Source organism: Opisthocomus hoazin, chromosome 4 (genome assembly GCF_030867145.1).
Source record: "Opisthocomus hoazin isolate bOpiHoa1 chromosome 4, bOpiHoa1.hap1, whole genome shotgun sequence".
Taxonomy (NCBI): domain Eukaryota; kingdom Metazoa; phylum Chordata; class Aves; order Opisthocomiformes; family Opisthocomidae; genus Opisthocomus; species Opisthocomus hoazin.
In genome coordinates, this window is record NC_134417.1 from 75970625 (window position 1) to 75989527 (window position 18903).

The following is an 18903-nucleotide window of genomic DNA, read 5'->3' on the forward strand; positions in this document are numbered from 1 at the left end:
CCCCCACCTCACTACAACCTCCTTTCAGGTAGTTGTAGAGAGCAATAAGGTCTCCCCTCAGCCTCCTCTTCTCCAGACTGGGAGATCCACTCCAGATGGGTGGATCTCATCCGGCCCCACAGACCTGTAAGCGTCTAGGTGGCATAGCAGGTCATTAACTGTTTCCTCCTGGATAATGGGAGGTTTATTCTGCTCTCCATCCCTGTCTTCCAGCTCAGGGGGCTGAATACCCTGGGAATAGCTGGTCTGACTATTAAAGACTGAGGCAAAGAAGGCATTAAGTACCTCAGCCTTTTCCTCATCCTTGGTGGCAGTGTTCCCCCCTGCATCCAATAAGGGATGGAGATTCTCCTTGGCCCTCTTTTTGTTGTTAATGTATTTGTAAAACACATTGGTAGGAAAAGCCTTCTTCATGACATCTTCATCACTTGTGATTTCAGTCACCCGAAATACGAACGGACATGTTCTCTGTGCTTCAAAAACAGCAGAATTTAAAGAAGAGTAACTTGGACTGGTAGTTGTGCTGCATTTCCACGATCTCACACCCTTAGGCCTCAGTCAGCTGATACGACTATGACTGTATTCACAACAGAAGGGGTTTGGGCCAGACGAATTTCTTCATAAATGTGGACAATTAAATTAAGTATTTATTTTTTTTAAGGAGGGAAAAGGGAGGATCACTAAGGAGAAAGAGCGCCTTGTTGTAGGCAAGAACCATCCAGCTTGTATGAAAAGTACATACATATTCACAAGTCTAGCCATACACACATGACTAGATTCTAATCACACCACCAGATGAAACCAGAGATAGCCACAGCAAACGTATAGTATTACAAGATTTGCAGCAGTGTAATAAGAGTTTCTCCTCTTCAGAAAAACATTTTAGTTCTTCTCAAAAGGAAAAATAACTAACGCTGAAGAAACCTATGTAAATAGATGGCTGCCATCTCCAAGCATATGAATTCCTTTTGATTGTTTTACTCACTTGTCATTCTTGTTCTTCTCTTGGTGTCTGAATCACCCTTGTTACTATACATGAAAAACAAACCAAAAGAAGAAAAAAGAAAGTGATTTAGCTAATGAGGGTTATACTTACTTATTTCTACAACTATTTTATTTGATTTTCATTAAAATCATTAAGTGTTCTGCTTTTGTGTCCAGTGGAAGCAGGTGTGAACCTCTAAGCATTATTAGACTTGGAAAAAACTGCACACTTTCTTTTAAGTTTTGTATCTTGTATTAATTTTTTTCCCTACCAGTTGTACTGACTAAAATTTCCAGGCAGCTGACATACTTCTTTTCACTACTGTCAGCCATGCATACCATATATGACTAAGAGAAACACGTCACATTCTTTATTAAGACAAAATAATTAGCAGGAAGTTCTCACATGCATGTCCCTATCTATGCAACACCAGCGGTTTCAAAAACACAGTCTGTGTATTCACAACTGATCAACTTCCTAAGCCATATTAGTACATAGTGAAAAATATATGTATTACCAATAATGAAATACTATCTGTTCCTATGTATTTGCAAAGCCTGACTTTCAGATTCTTGGATTGAATCTGTAGAGCTGGTATTTTAACAAAAAATATTAACCAAAGATATCTGATTGGTTGCTCAATGAAAGACAACAAATACAGACCACTCCTCCCATGTCATTTTAATGTCTCCATGTGTTTAAACAGAATTAAATAGCAATTACTATGGAATCTAGAACAATCTAGAACCACAAAGACAAAAAAGGCATGTGAAACCATGTTTGGGCCAGTTTAGCAGACCCGCTAAAGATTATGGCAAATCGTTGCAGATTAAAGTTGCCTGCTTCTGGCAAATACAGATTTGGTGTTATGTTTATACTTCAAACTGCGTCAGACTTACCGATTTAATCTCAAGCGGTACATAGTAACCCATTCTGAAAATAACTTGTGTTTACCCAGATCCTGGAGAGCCCAGAACTCCTAAAGAGAAAGAAACAGTTAATGGTGGGTAATCAGAATTTTGTTCCTGTTAAGCAAAACACAAAGTAAGCAAACGAATATTAAAAGGATGTAAGACAGAAACATACGTTGACCCTTCAAGAAATTTTCTCCCCATAATTCCTACTAATATCTTTTTCTCTGTATTTAAATGATTTATTTTTTCTAGCGTGATACATCCATATTAATCCACCTCTGTTAAAGCAAATTCTATCTAAACACCTCCAGCACTTCACCCCTATTTTTCTTTGGCTTATTGTCTAATCTATTTTATTTTTTTAGGCTACATAACTACAGGTTTTACTCTCTTCTGAGTTTTGTACATGGACCAGATCTATTTCTAGAGACTTTTTTTTTTTCCCCAAAATTGTGGAATAAGGAAAATATATTGACAAAGAACGATGAAGTGTGGAGAAAAAGGGAAGCTTAAGGCTACAGAGAAGAATGGAGACATTAGGAGAGGAAGAAGGGAGAGGAGACAGAACTTGGAAAAGGCAAATAGAGAGAAACCAGAGCTTGGGGTTACTGCCTTCAGTGTTGGACAACAACCACAAACTAGGCTTCTCTGGCTGACTACACCAAGCTAACAGCTGCTTCACATTGCTCGCCTGGGAGGAAGTAGCCAAAGCTCACAGGCAAAAAAAGAGCTTCAGAGAAAGAACCAATTAGAAAGAAATGGACATAGATTAAAGGAGGTAAACAGCAGATATACAAGAAAAAAAATGGGCAAAAGTAAAGGGAATTAAAAGCAAGAACAAAACAAAGTTTTTATCATGTCTGTGTTTTTTTTAAAGGAATGGGAGTTAAAAAATATAATGAAAACGACATTTGAGTATAAAAATGAGTTAAAATTACAGAAGTGACTAAGAGCTGGGGGTCGGGCAGGTGGAGAATAGGTGAGTGTGGGAGTCAAGCATTTGTTCAAAGATGTGCAGTGTTAGGCTGCTTTAGGAGGAATTTCAGAATGTTTCCAGTTAATACTAAATGTAAGGACTCCTGCACTGTTCCCAAAGGATTTTGGCATTTTTAGGTCAATTTTGGCTTGCAGCTGAAAAAAACCATAAGTGATCTACAAATCAATATAAGAACTTATTTTGCTACTGACAAAGTATTATTGTGTGAATAAACAGCAGGTGAAATTACTTTAATATATTAAAAAATTCTTTAAAAAAATGGTAACTTTTTACCAGCATAAAATTGTACCTGCTTTACCACATCAGCTTTGGGACTCAGAACTTGTCAGCTAAATCATTTCGTCATGTGAAAAAGAAGGTCAGCTGCTACCAAGTGAAGGCTGGAAATGACCCTCGGTGTAGTAGCAGGGTCACAACTACACCACAATTGTTATTTCCTCAGCCTGCACCTTCAAAGTAGGGGAGATGGAGTTTCCATAAATGCCACCACCCCAGTAGTCTGGGAGTGGCTCCATACTGCATGAGGGTGGCTTCCGTTCTTCCTATCACACGTAGGCCACTAAGAAATGGAAAGATCCCTTGTATTCTATGATCAAAAATATCTTCTCTTACAAACACACCCATCCTCTTATCACCCCCTCTGTACAAATGATTAATTCCAAAGCTACAGCTCTTTGTATTTTTTTTGCTTACCCCTAGAAAATCTGAACTTTATAGCTACTAATGGCTTCAAGCTCATAGAGAAAGTCAGGTTAGACCTCTTACCTAACAGAAGAAACCAAGGAAAAACAGAGAATTTGATCAAAATCATTTAATTATCTAGGACACAACTGGAAAAATAAACAGTAACTCCTCATTTTCATTCTAAGCTTTACACGCAGTCATTCTGCTCCCTAAACCAACCTTGTAAGTCCACCTGGTCTCATATTAAACTAGATTCAAAGACAAACAGAAATAAGTCAGAAGTTATGGAAAGGCAATCAAGTTTCCCAGACAAAGTGAACAATATTCCTCACATGGAAAAGGCACTGTATTAAAAAAAAAAAATTAAAAAAAATCATTGTAGCTCTTGCAAAAAGGCTTCCTTTTTTCCTTTCCAGATCAGGTACTTACAAACTTTCTTTTCAGAATTTCCCTTCTTCATTTTTATCCAATTATTATTTGCCTAGCATCTCATTCCAGTCCAAACATTTCAATCATGTTTCCACTTCTAAAGATTGCACAATATCCAGGTAAGAAGTTATCTCTTTTATTTGAATACTCTCATCTCTTTTATGATTATACTTGGTCCTGAAGAAGTTTAGGCTGATTCAGCAGCAACACCAGGTGGGAGAGTAGCCTGAGCAGGACGCGATGACAAAATGTATTCCTATGCTTTAAGCTACATTTAGAACGGATCTTGTGCCCAAGGAAAGGCAGAGGCCACTACGGGCTAGAGTTTATGATGGGATGAGATCTCACTTGTCATTAGATACCGAGACAAGCTGATGGGCGTGAGAGCAGACGTTTAGGTCACCTGATAAACCCATGTTAGGAACAGTCTGATCAACTCAAAGTTGAAATCTTCCTCATGGGCCCTGTCCAACTTCATTTGTGTCTTATGAAATACTATCAGAAAGTATTCTTAACAAAAAAACAAAAAAAAAAAGGGGGGGGGAGGGAAGGAAGGAAAGTTATTTCTAGCAGACCCCTCTTAAATGTGAAGAAAATCGCATTCCCACCTGTGTATGAATATTTACGACTACTCATATTGGACCTGTACCAGAGGCTGAAAATTTTACTTCAGCACTCTTTGTTAACGTATCTTTCATTAGCATTCTTCCTTAATGTATCCTTCATTACTAGACACAGGCTTAACATGAGGTGCTAGCATGACACACATATATTAGTCTCCCTGTCCCTTAATAATGCTACAGTGACATGTTTCTCAGGCAAATCATGACTTGAGACATTCTCTGTTACATCAGGGTTATGTCCAACCTGATTTACTCATTTTATATTAAGTATGCCTAAAATTGGGTGCTTGTATTAGTACCTCAGGAATATGGAGCTCCTTTAACTGGTCTTCAGTAATTTCACTGAGCTGTCGAAATGTCATTGTAAAATCAGCCTTTGTATCTTCCATAAGCTAGTGAAAAAAGATACTTCTATCAGAGTTTTAAAAGTATGGGGTATCAGTCCAGATGTTTGCCAACAAAATTCTTACTTTTAGGAGGAAAGCAATCAAATAGTTATCATCCTCATTCTCCCCAAGAAGACCCAATTTTGTTTTGAATAGTTCTGTGAAACTGAAAATAGTAACAAAGTAAGGAAATTGTCACATAACATAATTTATAGTATTGTGGCTACAAGGTCTGAGTTCTGGAACTGCATACCGGATGTAATAGCGCTCACCATATCCCCCCAAAATCTGGGAAGCTCTGAAAAAAAGAAAGAAATGTCAAATTCTATGGAACTACAATACTACTGTGGGTACAATCCTACTGTACACTAAACAATGAAAACTTCTTCTGTCTGATATCTCATAGACATTGATATCCTGAATCAACTAGGATCTTTAGTGGGAAAAAGACTGAGGGGAAACATTTTAACAGGCTTCAAATACATAAATAGCTGCTGCAAAGAAGAAAAATACAACGTTCTCCCTTTTCATACTGAGTAAGAAGTCATGAGTTTAAACTACGCAAAAGAAGATTCATATTGGGAATCATTAGAATAGGCTATTAAAATACTACCTCATTACTTCAGGAGAACGTATGGTCTTCATAAGTAAACATCTTAAAGAACAAGCTGGACAAACTTAGAACAGAAAACTACAGGCAAAGGTCCTACCTTAGGGGACGGAGGATGGACCACACAACACCTAGGACTGCCTTCCAGTCATATTTTGCTTTTATTTATGACCAATGAAAACCTTTCTCCCCTCCCTCCACATTATTCTGGCCAGTAATTAATTCAGAATCGACTTCCACTTAGAAAAAAAGATTTTAAAAGCTAATCCCTTTCTTTCCTATGCATATGGTGATTAGAAGGTCTCTCATCTCACTAGTTCTTTTCAGCGTTAAGATGTTTTAAGGATTACTTACAGCTGCTTCTGCCTGGGATCCAATAACGGTTTTAGTGCTTGTAACAGCTTGCTCAGATTAAACAGCCCAACATTTGCCTGGTTTCCTATTTTATACCTCCTCTCGTCATCAGATGTGTTTGGAACAAAATCTGTTTCAAACAAAACGTAACTTTTCCACAACCGAGCAACGACGATAAACAATCAATGTTAAAATAGTGAAGTGCATTCATTTTTATACTTACACAGCAAACTAATAAACCCCCCCAAAGATACTAAATACTTAAAATCGGATCACAAGGATACCTATTTACAGTGAATTAAGTCAAGATCTATTATTTGCAAATCTAACGAATACATCCTTCACAGACAAGTTCCCATATATCACAAGTGACATTCTCCTACTTGAAGATACAAAATAAATTCAGATGTTTAAACAGAAAAAGTCAATTTTTGTACTAAAACCAGTGTCTTATTCAATGTTTTTACTACATATAGGGCTACTATTTAGCACACATATTAAGCAAACAACCGTACAACCAGATGCAGGATTTATTAATATCTTTTTTACAAGTAACACCTATAAACATGTATTTAAATAAACAGACCACCTAAGCAAGATCTATTTCAGTTGTACAAGCAAATTTTATGTATTCACATAAAAATTAAGGCTAACGTTCCAGTATGCAAATCCATTATTTGGGAGATAATAAATATCTGCTGTACAGGTTACAGGTATCCAGAAGTAAAACGTACGCATATCTACAGCACCAGTCTCTGAATGGATGGAGGATGAACCCTTTGCTCAGATCAAATGCAGATAAGCTGATTGACACACACAGCATTGCTCCAGTCCTCAGAGGACGTTAATAACCAACGGAGCATTAAGAAGGAAACCTGCGACACGTCTGTCAGGGTCAGGGGATTGGTTCAAATCTGAATTTTAACTCTAAAGCTGATTTCATCTGGTTCTAGGGTGTACTGGCTCTGGCTGGGACAGAGTTAATTTTCTTCATAGCAGCCTATATTGCCCGTGGTTTAGACTTGTGACAAAACCACTGTTGATAACACACCAATGTTTCAGCTACTGCTCAGCAGAGCTTGCACAGCATCAAAGCCTTCTCTGTTCTCACTTTGCAACCCCAGCAAGTTAGGCTGGGGGTGGGCAAGGGCTGGGAGGGGACACAGCTGGGACAGCTGACCCCAGCTGATCAAAGGAATATTCCATATCACATAATGTCATGCTCAGCAATAAAAACTGGGGGTAGTTTTTGCAAAGCAGTTGTTGCTTGAGGACTGACTGGGCATCAGTCTGCTGGTGGGAGGTACTGAGTGATTGCACCATGTTTTATCCCCTTCACTTATTCAACTGTCTTTATCTTGACCTATGAGCTTTTTCTCATCTTTGCTCTTCCAATTCTCTCCCCCAACCTGCAGCAGGGGTGTGAACAGTGTGTGATGGTAATTGCTGGCTGGGGTCAACCCACCATATAGAGAAAGATCTAAAACCAGAAAAGCCCTGTTTTTTCAATACAATAGAAACAAAATGACATTTATTCTCATGACACTTCCTTACTTTGAGGCTGCAGTCTCATGAAAACAGATAGCAAGATAATCACTGACGATTCTGCAGCTTACTCAGATGCAACCTCCAAACAAAAATATAATAATATGCCTTTGTGTACATACTGGACCTATGGCTATCAATCCCAGACTGACTGAGGTCATACTTTCAAAGAAAGGTTGCCATGACTAGGTAAGTTTCATTTGTTTTCTTCCAACATATAATTAGCTGCTGTGACTATAAAGCTAGAGCACAATGCATGCAAAGTTACTGTATACCACTTTTGCTTTTGGCTGCTTACAGCAATACGCAACTTTAAGTTTTCTAGGTTTCTGTTGTAGCATCTATTCAACTGATGACGTTCAACTGGGTTTAATAGTAATACTTCAATAACAAGACTTTTAGCACTTGAAATGCAACCTGTATAGTGTATCATAAAACTGCCCCAATACAATTTTTTTCCCTAAAACCTTTCAAACAATACACACACTTGGGATTTTTTCTGCTAATAATGTTAGGAGTTTTCATGCACAGAAAAACTACATATAGTAATATAAAGAATTTATTTTAAGTAAAAAATTATATTTTAAAACAGGTGCTACACTCACTTGGGTCATAGGAGTCCATAAATCCAAATGGACCATAATCTATTGTTATGGATAATAAACTGAAGTTATCTGTATTGCACACACCTACAATTAAACAACAAGGAGAAACAAAAGTTAAAATTCCATCTGAACCCTGCAGTCTCTTGAAAATCTGCTGTGAAATAGATCCACTGAATCTAGAGAAGTTTGATGCAGTTACCTTTCAGAAATTAGACTCTGGAAAATAAACTTGTCTCTCTTATTCTTGACCGGGCATGCATTTTAAGTATGAAAATGAGAAACTGTTTGCTACATCATCTTGCATCTGGTTTCTGTACCTAGGTGGCACTGTTTCCTTTCCCTTTCAGTGCTACATGGTATTGAAACAGCATCCTGCGCATTGGTCATTAGCTGCTTCTTTGCAAGTTGACTGGGTGCTGTATTAGCAAGACAAGGCTATTCTATTTTTCATAACAGAAATCTGAAACAAAGGTGGACAGCACTCTATCCTATACACTATAAAAGGTCAGGTTTTTATGTGGATGAACCAAATTCAGAGCAATTAAACTTTTATATGACAATAATACATGGTCTTTGTACATCAGACTATCACAACAACTCTCAAAATTCTTGCTCCCATATTCTTGCTTTTGTCAGATACAGTCATGCTTTGAAAGATCAGAACATGCTTCTAAGTGTTACAAAAATACTTGTGTATTAATGCATAACAGATACTGCTATATAACTGAAGAACAAAGTGATAAATCATAGAATCACAGAATGGCTTGGGTTGGAAGGGACCTGTAAAGGTTATCTAGTCCACCACCCCTGCAATGAGGAGGAACATCTTCAACTAGACCAGGTTGCTCAGAGCCCCGTCCAACCCGACCTTGAATGTTTCCAGGGACGTGGCATCTACCACCTCTCTGGGCAACCTGCGCCAGTGTTTCACCACCCTTATCATAAAAAATTTCTTCGTTATATCTAGTCTAAATCTACCCTCTTTTAGTTTAAAACCATTACCCCTTGTCCTATCACAACAGGCCCTGCTAAAAAGCCTGTCCCCATAAATAAAATAAAAGCCATCCTTAAGTATATGACTATAAAGTCACACCTGTAAAGCCAATGCCATCTACTGCAGCTTACCATGTGCAAACCCCACAGACATCCACAGCGCAATCAGATTTGCGGTCTCTGATACGACTGTAGAGAAAAATTCCTAAAATCAAATACATCTTTTACTTCAAGTCCTCTTAATCAAAAACATGGAATACAATAAATAACACAAATATTTGATTTATTTTAGAGATATGTCATACATTCTATTTCTAAATGTACATCTTTAGGACGTGTCATTCACATTCTAAATGACGTGACTGCACAATAACCTTATGCAGCAAAGACTATAGTTAAATAAGTACACACAGATGTCCTAAAAGAAATTAAGTAGTCAAAAAAAGAGACACTATATATACTAGTGTATATACTAGTATATACTATATATACTACATATACCCTAGAAAAAGCATAATTCATCACTTCATGCCCACCGTTCACTTAAAAACTGAGCAGTAAGGGAACAAAAAAAACCAGGAAATGGAAGCTTCCTCATAAACATTTCTGTAATGAAAAGTGGTGAAGAATGTTCATATATGACCTTGAGAAAAAAAATTCAAGAAGCAGTTTTTTACTGAAGAGAATTAACAAACTTTCGCTAATAAAACCTGGAAGCAGACTTCAAATTTTAAAATCTTTTAAAACTTAAAACGTTGATAAGCTTTCCATAATTTTTGTTCATGTGCTTGTGGAAAATAAAAATAACTTTTAAAAAAGACTTACCAGATATCTATTTGAATCATTCATGGCTATTGATGGAAAATGTTCTTGGATGATGAACTCTAGCAATCTTCTGTAATATGAGGCAAAATTTTTTAAATGAAATTGGTACTTTTAGAACTGATCATTCAAAATTCTTGTTTTCAAACAGCTAAATGCTAATCTACAGCCTGCTGCAAACAGTTATTAGAAAACTCCATCTATTTATTCTAACGAGTCTTGGATTAAGCCCTTCCAAATGCCTAGAGATAAAACCTAAGTTTCCAGTCATAAATATGACTGGCAACTGCCATGTAGAGTTAAAAGTATTCCCATGAGTTAAAACTTCTAGAATACACTAGGATCTGGCTTCACATGCAGTAATATCAATTTTTTAGGAAAAAAATAAAGTTTGCGTATCCAAAAAAAGTGTATGATTACACGGAATAATTCTACATCAGAATTCTCACAAAGAAAATGTTATGGCTGGATTCTTATGAAGTAGTAGGGTTACTTGCCATAGTAACTGACCATTGCCAAAACAGTGCTGCGTAGTCCCACAAGACAGGCTCAGAAAATTGGGATACATGTATTAAAAATTGCTACGCCTGTCAGATGCATGTCTTTGCAGATCTAAAGCTTTAAAGCAGAGCGGCTGGCATTTAGTACATTTAGGAGCTCCCTGCAGGACCCTCATGTGGTCAGTGCCAGCCAGGGCCACCAGCGCAGCAAACTGTAAGCTCCGTCTACACGTGGGGTAGGCAGCCTGGGCAAGGGCTGGACCTGGGCAAGGGCTGGACCCAGGCAAGTGTTGCGTGGCTGCGCACACAAGTATCTAGATTTTATCTTCTAATCAGATTGCTGGAGCAAGTCACTGAACTCTCCTCAAGCTGTGATGATTTTATCAGAGTACCTAGCAACCTGACCTTTAGAGGGGTGTCCAACCTATTGCCTCTGAATTTTAGCTGGTTGCTCCAGGACATCCTCTTTCAGGAGGACCTTCTCTGAGGAGGAAGCACAGGCAGTCACACTAGCCTTGGCCAGCTCTTGGCCGCTCCTTCCAAGGCCCCCTCCAAAACAGGCAGGCAGGAGTTGTCTATTCTGCATGAGTACAAGGGATCTTTACATGCTCCTTAAATGGAATAGGTCACAAATACTTTAAGCAAAATAAAAAACCCCAGAATAGTTTCATCTCAAAATCAGTTCCTTAATTCAGTCTTTCAAAATCTGCTGTGACATTTCAAAAACGAGAAAGAAAGACAGTGTAGTCACACAGGAAGTTAACTGGAAGTATCAGTTACCACAACGTTATGAGTTTTTGCTCATTTTTAAGCACCCCAGAACAATTTCTATGGCAAGTGATTATCAATCACAACATTGCTCCTGAGGAAAAATGACCAACTTTTAAATATTTACAGTAAAACTAAAAATTTATCATACTAAGTGCTTGAAATGGAATAACACACACAAATAAATATTGCTAAGAGGTCTAAAATCGTGCAATAATTTCTTACCTAGTATACTTCTGCACATTTTTGGAAAGCATACTTCATACAACATACTTACACTAGTGACTTATTTCATATTTCTGCTAATTTAGCTGCACAGACAACTATAAGAAATGTAGAAGCTTATACTCTAAATTTACAGATCTTTCCAAAATAAACTCCTCCTCCCTGGTGCTTAGTTACCACATCTATTTTAGCTGTAAAACCTTTCTCATTTTGTACGATCTAGGCCTTCAAAAACATCTAGGGTGTTTTACCCATATGAGGTAAGATCTTTTGTACGCTGGGAGAAAAACAGCAGGTTATCTTTCTAAATTATGCAATCTTCCTCTCTAAATAATTTATGTCTAAATTCCAACTGTACATATGCATTCTAATATGTATTTGATTGTTAAGACAACTAATATAGTTACTATGAAGATTAAATTCAAACCTTTCTAAGTCCAGTTCCCCAGAATGAGCTAAGATTTCCAAGGATCCTATACGAAACCATGATTTGGCAAGACGCAGAACAATTGCACCTTAAACATAGACACATGTGTTTATGTGTAAACATAGCAACAGCAAAATAAAATAATACCATATCAAAAGCTGTTATGTGTTGTTTCTACAGATGCAGAATTTATATATGCACAGTTAAACTGGTATTTTTATAAGTATGCTCAATGTGTAACAGATGAGTATGTATAATATTACTTTACTACAGATACATTTAAATGATAAAACTTAATTTGCTTAAATTCAATACACTGTACTAGCAAACATAGGCAAAATTTGAGTACTACATTAATACTAGAATTACTCCAAAGATGCTAGCAACACAGAAAGACCCAACACAAATAGATCTTCCCCCATGCTGTGCCATTCCACTCTTTTTCAGAGCAGGTGTAACCACAGCAGCGTTCCCACCGTCCTAGTATTGCTAGCAGAACAATGGAAAATTTCCCTGGTTTTGAATATCATTTTTGTAATTGCATGTGAAAATAAAAATTATACCCCTACAACACATATGCCACAATCATAGCAGACCTGTTCATTAGGCTTCATTTCTTTAACTAAGATATGTTTGAGACTGATTTTCTCAGGAAAAATTTTATCTCTTAATAAACTAAATTAGGTCTATTGAGTACTTTTTATTACACATATATGACATGTTAAAATTATTGTTTGCAACGGAGAATTAAGTTACAGTGTTGCAACCTATTATTTTCAAGTGTTCATTACCTCTTTCTTTCTTAATATTTCCATTGTAAAACTGGTCTCTCCACACATCATCATCACTTACAACTAAGCTGTAATGAACAAGAAATGAACATTAAAAAGTTATCTCAGGAAAAACCATTTACATTGAAGAGCAAGTCATATTTTATGTAACTTTATTTCTTGCAGAAAAAAGAAAGATCTTCTTGCTGGTATAGCTTTGTATTTACAAATGACACAGACAAACAGTAAGCAAAGGTTTACCAAGCTTCATTAGCAAGACGCATTTATTTTTTATTTGCACAGTGTTGTCCAATTTCCATTACTCACATTGTTCTTAGGAAGAGGGTTGCACTCCAAAAAGTACTGCATTCATTTGGAGCCTCAGTGACTGATTACTGTGACGATAACATTAAATAAGTCACAATTTCCCTGAGGACAGCAGGGAAATTAGAAGAACAGAGAAATTAGAAACCAAATTGTTGCATCAGATGGAGGTTGCCTTTTATGTGAGCCAAAACTGTTGTCTCGGGAACTTCGGGACAGATCTGGGATCCTTAGCAATCAGGAACTTTTCAAATAGTATCAACGCACACAAAAAAGGGCACAATTTCAATGATACATTATAATTATCCCTTTCTTCTTCACTGCTACTTGTACTTGGATTTTAAAAAACAATCTCTTCCTTTCATTTGCCTTAAAATTCTGCACATTGTATAAATTTTCATGTTTATCCAAATACTGAGATTTGTAACTGCTTGGAACAACTTTGCTTGCTCTAAAATATTTCACAACTTACATTCATTGTACAAAAACAAATACGTAATTTCACTGTATTTTCTGTTGTATCAGGAAAAATAAAATTGAATCAATCCTTACAAACCATGCAAGGGCATCGTATTCCCCGAAAGTTAACACGTAGGAAGTCTTCTCTCCAAAGCAACTGGAATTACACTGACAATCCAGCAGAAGTAATGCTTGGTGCTACCTTCTAAAAGAGGTGTTGTCCCCTCAATAGGCACAGAAGAGTTCTTGTTCAAGAGTCTAGCAGCAGGAAAATTTAGCTCTTTTTGTATAATTCCTCTTTATCTTTGCTTGCTGATAACTGGAAAACTTTCTTCTATTCAAAACAGTTGGGTGGCATGCCATTTAAAATTTAACACAGCTACGTATAGCTGCTATCTATTAGGTAGCTGAAGACCACACAGAAGACAGAACCAAACGTTCCTTGGAAGTACACAGAAAAGGACAAGAGGTAAAACCTAATATTCCATTCACAAATGTGACCGAAGACAATCAGAGTTAAAACAACTCCAAAGCGTTAAATTTTCAGAGTACACTAGATTCTGGTTGTACATACTTCAGCATCTAAATTTTAGAAAGAATTTAGTTGGACAAAAAATGTGGGGTTTGCACATAAATATGTACAAAAAAATAATGAAAAGCAATGATTTGTCTGAATTCTTACACAGTGCAGTTGCTTGCAAAAGTAACTGTGGCTTTGAAACTAAGTTATTATTATTATATTCGGTATTTTTGGAGGTACCTAGTAGCTATCCAAACTGAAGGTTCTCTGTTAACTGCAAAGAACAGGCAGTGAATTGCTCCAGAAGGAGGGAAAAAGTATTAGAAATTAATCTGCTCCCATTACTGGAGCTGTACTGATACAAGCAACATTAGGAATTTTCTTCAGAAAAAGACTCTTTTGGAAACAATCATATATGATTGGTATGTCTGTAGGATTAAGTACAAAAAGTGCTGACATAAACAAGATAGAAGAAAATCTCCATCCTTTTAGAAAAACAAAAAATATTCAAAAACAGGCAATGAACCCCAGAAACTAATACAATAGTGTGTGCATCAGAGCTCTAGGGGAGAGGAGTCAGAATAATAATGCTACTAAATTTTGCTGTTTTGAACAGACCTCTGCCAGAAGGGTTGTTTCTTTTCACTGTGTAACTCTTAGCAGGCTCTGAAAAATTCCTGCAGAATACCAGAACTTCTCTTACTACTGACAAAAATTGCATAGAGGCATCAACATTTGGTTAGCTACTAATACAAGTTAATGGACGTGCAGCACTTAAGAGTTGGCTGGATAGCTGAGCAGCCACATAAAGATACCTACGTTCCCACCATAAAAATAGTTTTCAAATGGCCCACGTAGTTGGTAAGTACCATTACTTAAGCAAAGGCAGTGGGAAACCAGGCGCGCAGTCAGCCACGGGAAATGGAGCACTGAAATTGCTCTTACACCAGAGAAGCTGGAACAGCGCTCACAGAAAGATGGATGGATGGATGGATGGATGGATGGATGGATGGACTGTACCCCTCCCTACCCCTGGCTCTTGCTTAGAGGCTGGACTTTACACTCCCGAGTGCTCTGCTTGCTGTTTTGCATGAACATCGAGCCCTATGCAAGTAAGGGCCATGTTGAAAACCACGCACATTGGCTCACTTTTTTGACCTAATGCATAACACTGCTAACTGGTACTCCCAGTATGTGACTAAAACAGTGCCATATGAAGAAGTGTTTTTGATCTGGCAGTACAATCATAAACTGTAACACCTCATTGGCAACACAGTACTTAAAATTAATAGAGCAAACCAACCCACTGGGTGTTCTGGGATAAGCTGTAAGGCTTTTCCCCATGCTTCTGCCAAGAGTTGACGTGACCTCTGCAAGTGCATCCCACCAGCCTCAGTGCAACAGCTCCCCATTGGGAAGAATATGGGTATCAGCTGGGGTTTTTCCAAATGAAGTCTTGCAAACAGACTGGAGAGCTTGCACAGCAGTTAAGAGAGCCAGGCATTTAACCAGTTTGCCAGCAGAGAACTAAAGTACACTGTGTACTCAATAGAATCTGTGCACAGTTAAGGAGTAATTTCATATTGGTTTTGCACTGAACAATTTGTTGAGACAACAGCAAAGAAAGGCTATAACCTTGCCAGATGCTTTCCCGCTGATATTCAGACAGATTTAAAGTTCTGTGTTAATAGCCAACAGCAAAGGGTCTCAAGGTGAAGTCAGTGAATAAACCATCAAAAATGTCATTTACAAACACTACACTTCAACAGAGCAAATGTGTTAGAACTAATGCTAGAGAGATTTGCAGACACTTTGCAAATACAGACACCTAGCCATGTGGTAGCTGAGTACAGGCCTTTTCTGCAGGACATTTACTTTCTTTAAAGCCTCAAATGCCAGAGCAGAGACAGGAGACCACTTGGAATACAAAATGAACTTGACAATTTAAACACGATCATCCAAAAAATTCAGTTTACTTAATTCTGAGAAAATCACCAAAATGAGTGAATGTAATCATCTTCTTTGGTTCAAACCGATTTGGGTTGTTTTTTTTTTTACAAAATCTCCCTCTCTACTCACGAGGTGTTTGCACAAAGGAATTGAGAACAATTACCTACATTCAGTACTACCTCCAATATTAATGTCTATTCATCTGACTGACAATTTTTCCTACCAATCTCGAAAATTGCAACTAGGTGACTATGACAATACAGAAACAGCCACTTTCAACATTCTCCTACTTGGCCTGATTCCAGAAAAATTCACCCAAATCTATAACTCTAGTGTAATAAAAGACTCACTTATCAACCATGTAAAATGTATCAATAGACTTATTGATTATCCACATACACTAAAGGTATTATTAATATTTACAAGGCAGGAATCTAGTCCTGCTGGTTTTGCAAGTCTTTTGGTGAGCAACAAGGGAGAGAACAGTTTGATTTTTTTTTAAGAGAAGAAACCCTTGATTGCAGTATCATAAAAACTGGAGAGGAGAGTTAGTGCCAGATATAATCACTCAGTCTGACTTCCACTTTTTACTTTCTTTACAAAATGAACCAGATTTCAAATTATGGTAATTCAGTTAAGACAGTCTTACAAGTGAACAACAGCTGTTCACCACAAGACACAGACAGTAAACAAAATTGTGTTCAAACAAAGCAGTACTTTAAAGCATACCAAAGACAAAAGTGAATGGATTAACTGCTGAAGGTCATTATTTGTGGAAAGTTTTATCCAAAAAACTACAAAATTGGAGGGATACATTTTGTTCTGATCGCATACACATGAAAAGAAAGTTCTATGCTCTTGGAAACTAACTTTCCTGCTTTATTGATGCTCAGTGAAATTCAGTCACAAAATTACCTGTCAACTAGGATGCTGTGAAAAGGAAAAGAAAAATACCTAGCAGCTCTGCTTGTAGGAATTCCAAGATAGTGCATAGCCTCGCTACACAAAAATTCTCTCACGGAAGAGCGAAGCACAGCTCTTCCATCGCCATTCCTATGGAGAACAGAGACATAAGGAATCGTTCATAAAATAAGAGTAAATTTAAAAAAGAAAACATCCAGGTTTGGTGTGCATAGATTAACTGCAACTTACCTGGAGTATGGGGTCTTTCCTGACCCCTTTAACTGTAGTTCCCACCTCTCACCATGCCTGCAAAAATACCATTAGCATTTCTAAAAGTACACCTCGAGCTATCCATGAATCAGCTAAATAGAATACACAGTTGAATCAGTTACTTAAAAAAAGTCATGCCTGTTTGTATATATTCCGATCAAGTGGGCTCTTCCATCACCCAGCTGACCTGCCCAGCTACCAAACTGACAAAAATGAAAATCAGTTATTTTCTTCCATCATTTATAGCAGTTATATTTTAAACAGTACAAATTACACGTAGGTTCTCTGTGATCTACACAATATAATGACACATTTACTCAGGTAGTCATTAAGATATTTATCCCTAAAGCTGTATTTCTACACTCACACCAACATGAATCAGAAAACCACTGAAAAAAAAGTACGCCAGTAATCCCCATTTTTTTCTCTACCTTCCAGCTATGATGTACAGCTACAGCCTAGTCTCTGACAGCTTGTAATTTTTTTTTAAATTGCAAATTACAAATCAAATTATACCATTCTTTTCCATGAATAATCTTGCTCATTTCAGTGAGACTTAACTCTTAGTAATCGTGGTATTGCTGAACTCAGTGAGGCTCTGTCCTTCACTCCTCTGAGCTGACAACATTTATCATGAATCAGAGCTTGTCAGGCTGCCGGGGTGCTAAGCAGACTCTGCACCCAACAGAAGGTAAAAAGGGAACTCGCTTCTGGCATAAACAGAAGCGGAGAAAGCAGACATGGTACTGAGAAAGAATATTACAGTTCTCTTCCATCTGCAGCCCCTTATGAAGAGCAGATCTGCAAATCAAAGTGTTCATAAGGGGTTCACATACTTACAGGTATATGCTGATACGCTTACAGGTATTACCAAGGCACAATTCACATGGAAATACCTACGTAATTCCAACTGGAAGACCAGTGTTATAGTTACCTGATGACCCCCATATCGATGGGCCAGTGGAATAGACCCAAATATCACTTTCCCACCACTGACGAACTGAAGAAAATCAGATGTTCCTTTGACAGATACATCAAGATCCAAAATATTTTCAAGAACTTCCTGGAGAAAAAAATAATACAGATGGTATTTGAATGCGATCAAATTTTCAGGGGTAATGAATGTGTTTTCTCTGCTGGTTTTGTTATTAAAAGACATCTCACAATATGTTTTACATGTTCTATTTGTTTAAAGCATATATTGATAGGATGCTTTCACAATAAATAGCATATGAATATTAAAATATGCTTTAGTGCCTGTATTAACAATCTCTACTAATTAGACAGGAAGAAAAAAATAATAGCCAACCTCTGAAACAGCTACAAGACGAACTCTAGATTTAAAAGGTGTAGGATAGACAACTGAAAAAATGCAGTTTCTCACATTACGGACATAATTTTCTTGGATCACATCAATTGGAAAGGGATCTATAAGCAAGAAATACACAAGAAATGTGGTTTTTTTTTTAAATTAACCATTCTTAATACCTTTCCTCTTAAATCCAATCAAAATCCTTCAAAAACAATTAAACCTGCACTCTTTACCACAATGTATATTAAACCTGCATGAAAAGCAAGCCGAAATAAATCTGGCATTATATTCTGTTTGGGATTTTTGAAAAGGATTTAATTCTGCAGCGAAAGAAAGCAGTAGGGCATGCCAGTTTTAAGATCTAAACACAATTAAGCATAGTTTCAATCAACCATGATCAGAACAGTCTCAGGGCAGTTTTATATTGCACTCGGTGTTTTGCAGCCCCAGAAGACATTTGCGTGAGACAGGGAAGTCCAGCCGCCCTCGCAGCTGAGCGACGTAGTGCAACAGACAAAGTCGCCGTGC

The 18903-nt window shown here is 37.4% G+C and overlaps 1 protein-coding gene across 10 annotated transcripts in view; it reads right to left on the reverse strand.

Moving 5' to 3' along the window:
- Positions 1 to 18903, reverse strand: part of LOC104339032 (protein nucleotidyltransferase YdiU) — a 30796-nt gene that overhangs the window by 10825 nt on the left and 1068 nt on the right. For 9 of the 10 annotated variants that reach the window (XR_012763790.1, XM_075419570.1, XM_075419569.1 and 6 more), the window contains exons 2-17: positions 18373 to 18491; positions 17998 to 18126; positions 17202 to 17266; positions 17043 to 17099; positions 16845 to 16943; positions 12659 to 12726; positions 11868 to 11955; positions 9951 to 10020; positions 9258 to 9330; positions 8133 to 8216; positions 5983 to 6112; positions 5272 to 5316; positions 5103 to 5184; positions 4932 to 5024; positions 1885 to 1964; positions 986 to 1029 (exon numbers count right to left, since the gene is read on the reverse strand). Coding sequence is in view for 8 of the 10 variants with exons in the window: in XM_075419570.1 (XP_075275685.1) it covers positions 986 to 1029; positions 1885 to 1964; positions 4932 to 5024; positions 5103 to 5184; positions 5272 to 5316; positions 5983 to 6112; positions 8133 to 8216; positions 9258 to 9330; positions 9951 to 10020; positions 11868 to 11955; positions 12659 to 12726; positions 16845 to 16943; positions 17043 to 17099; positions 17202 to 17266; positions 17998 to 18126; positions 18373 to 18491 (1326 nt within the window). In the remaining 2 variants the exon portion in view is untranslated. Of the gene's footprint in view, positions 1 to 985; positions 1030 to 1884; positions 1965 to 4931; positions 5025 to 5102; positions 5185 to 5271; positions 5317 to 5982; positions 6113 to 8132; positions 8217 to 9257; positions 9331 to 9950; positions 10021 to 11867; positions 11956 to 12658; positions 12727 to 16844; positions 16944 to 17042; positions 17100 to 17201; positions 17267 to 17997; positions 18127 to 18372; positions 18492 to 18903 lie in introns of those variants that run through there. The other variant, XR_012763791.1, reaches the window with a different exon arrangement.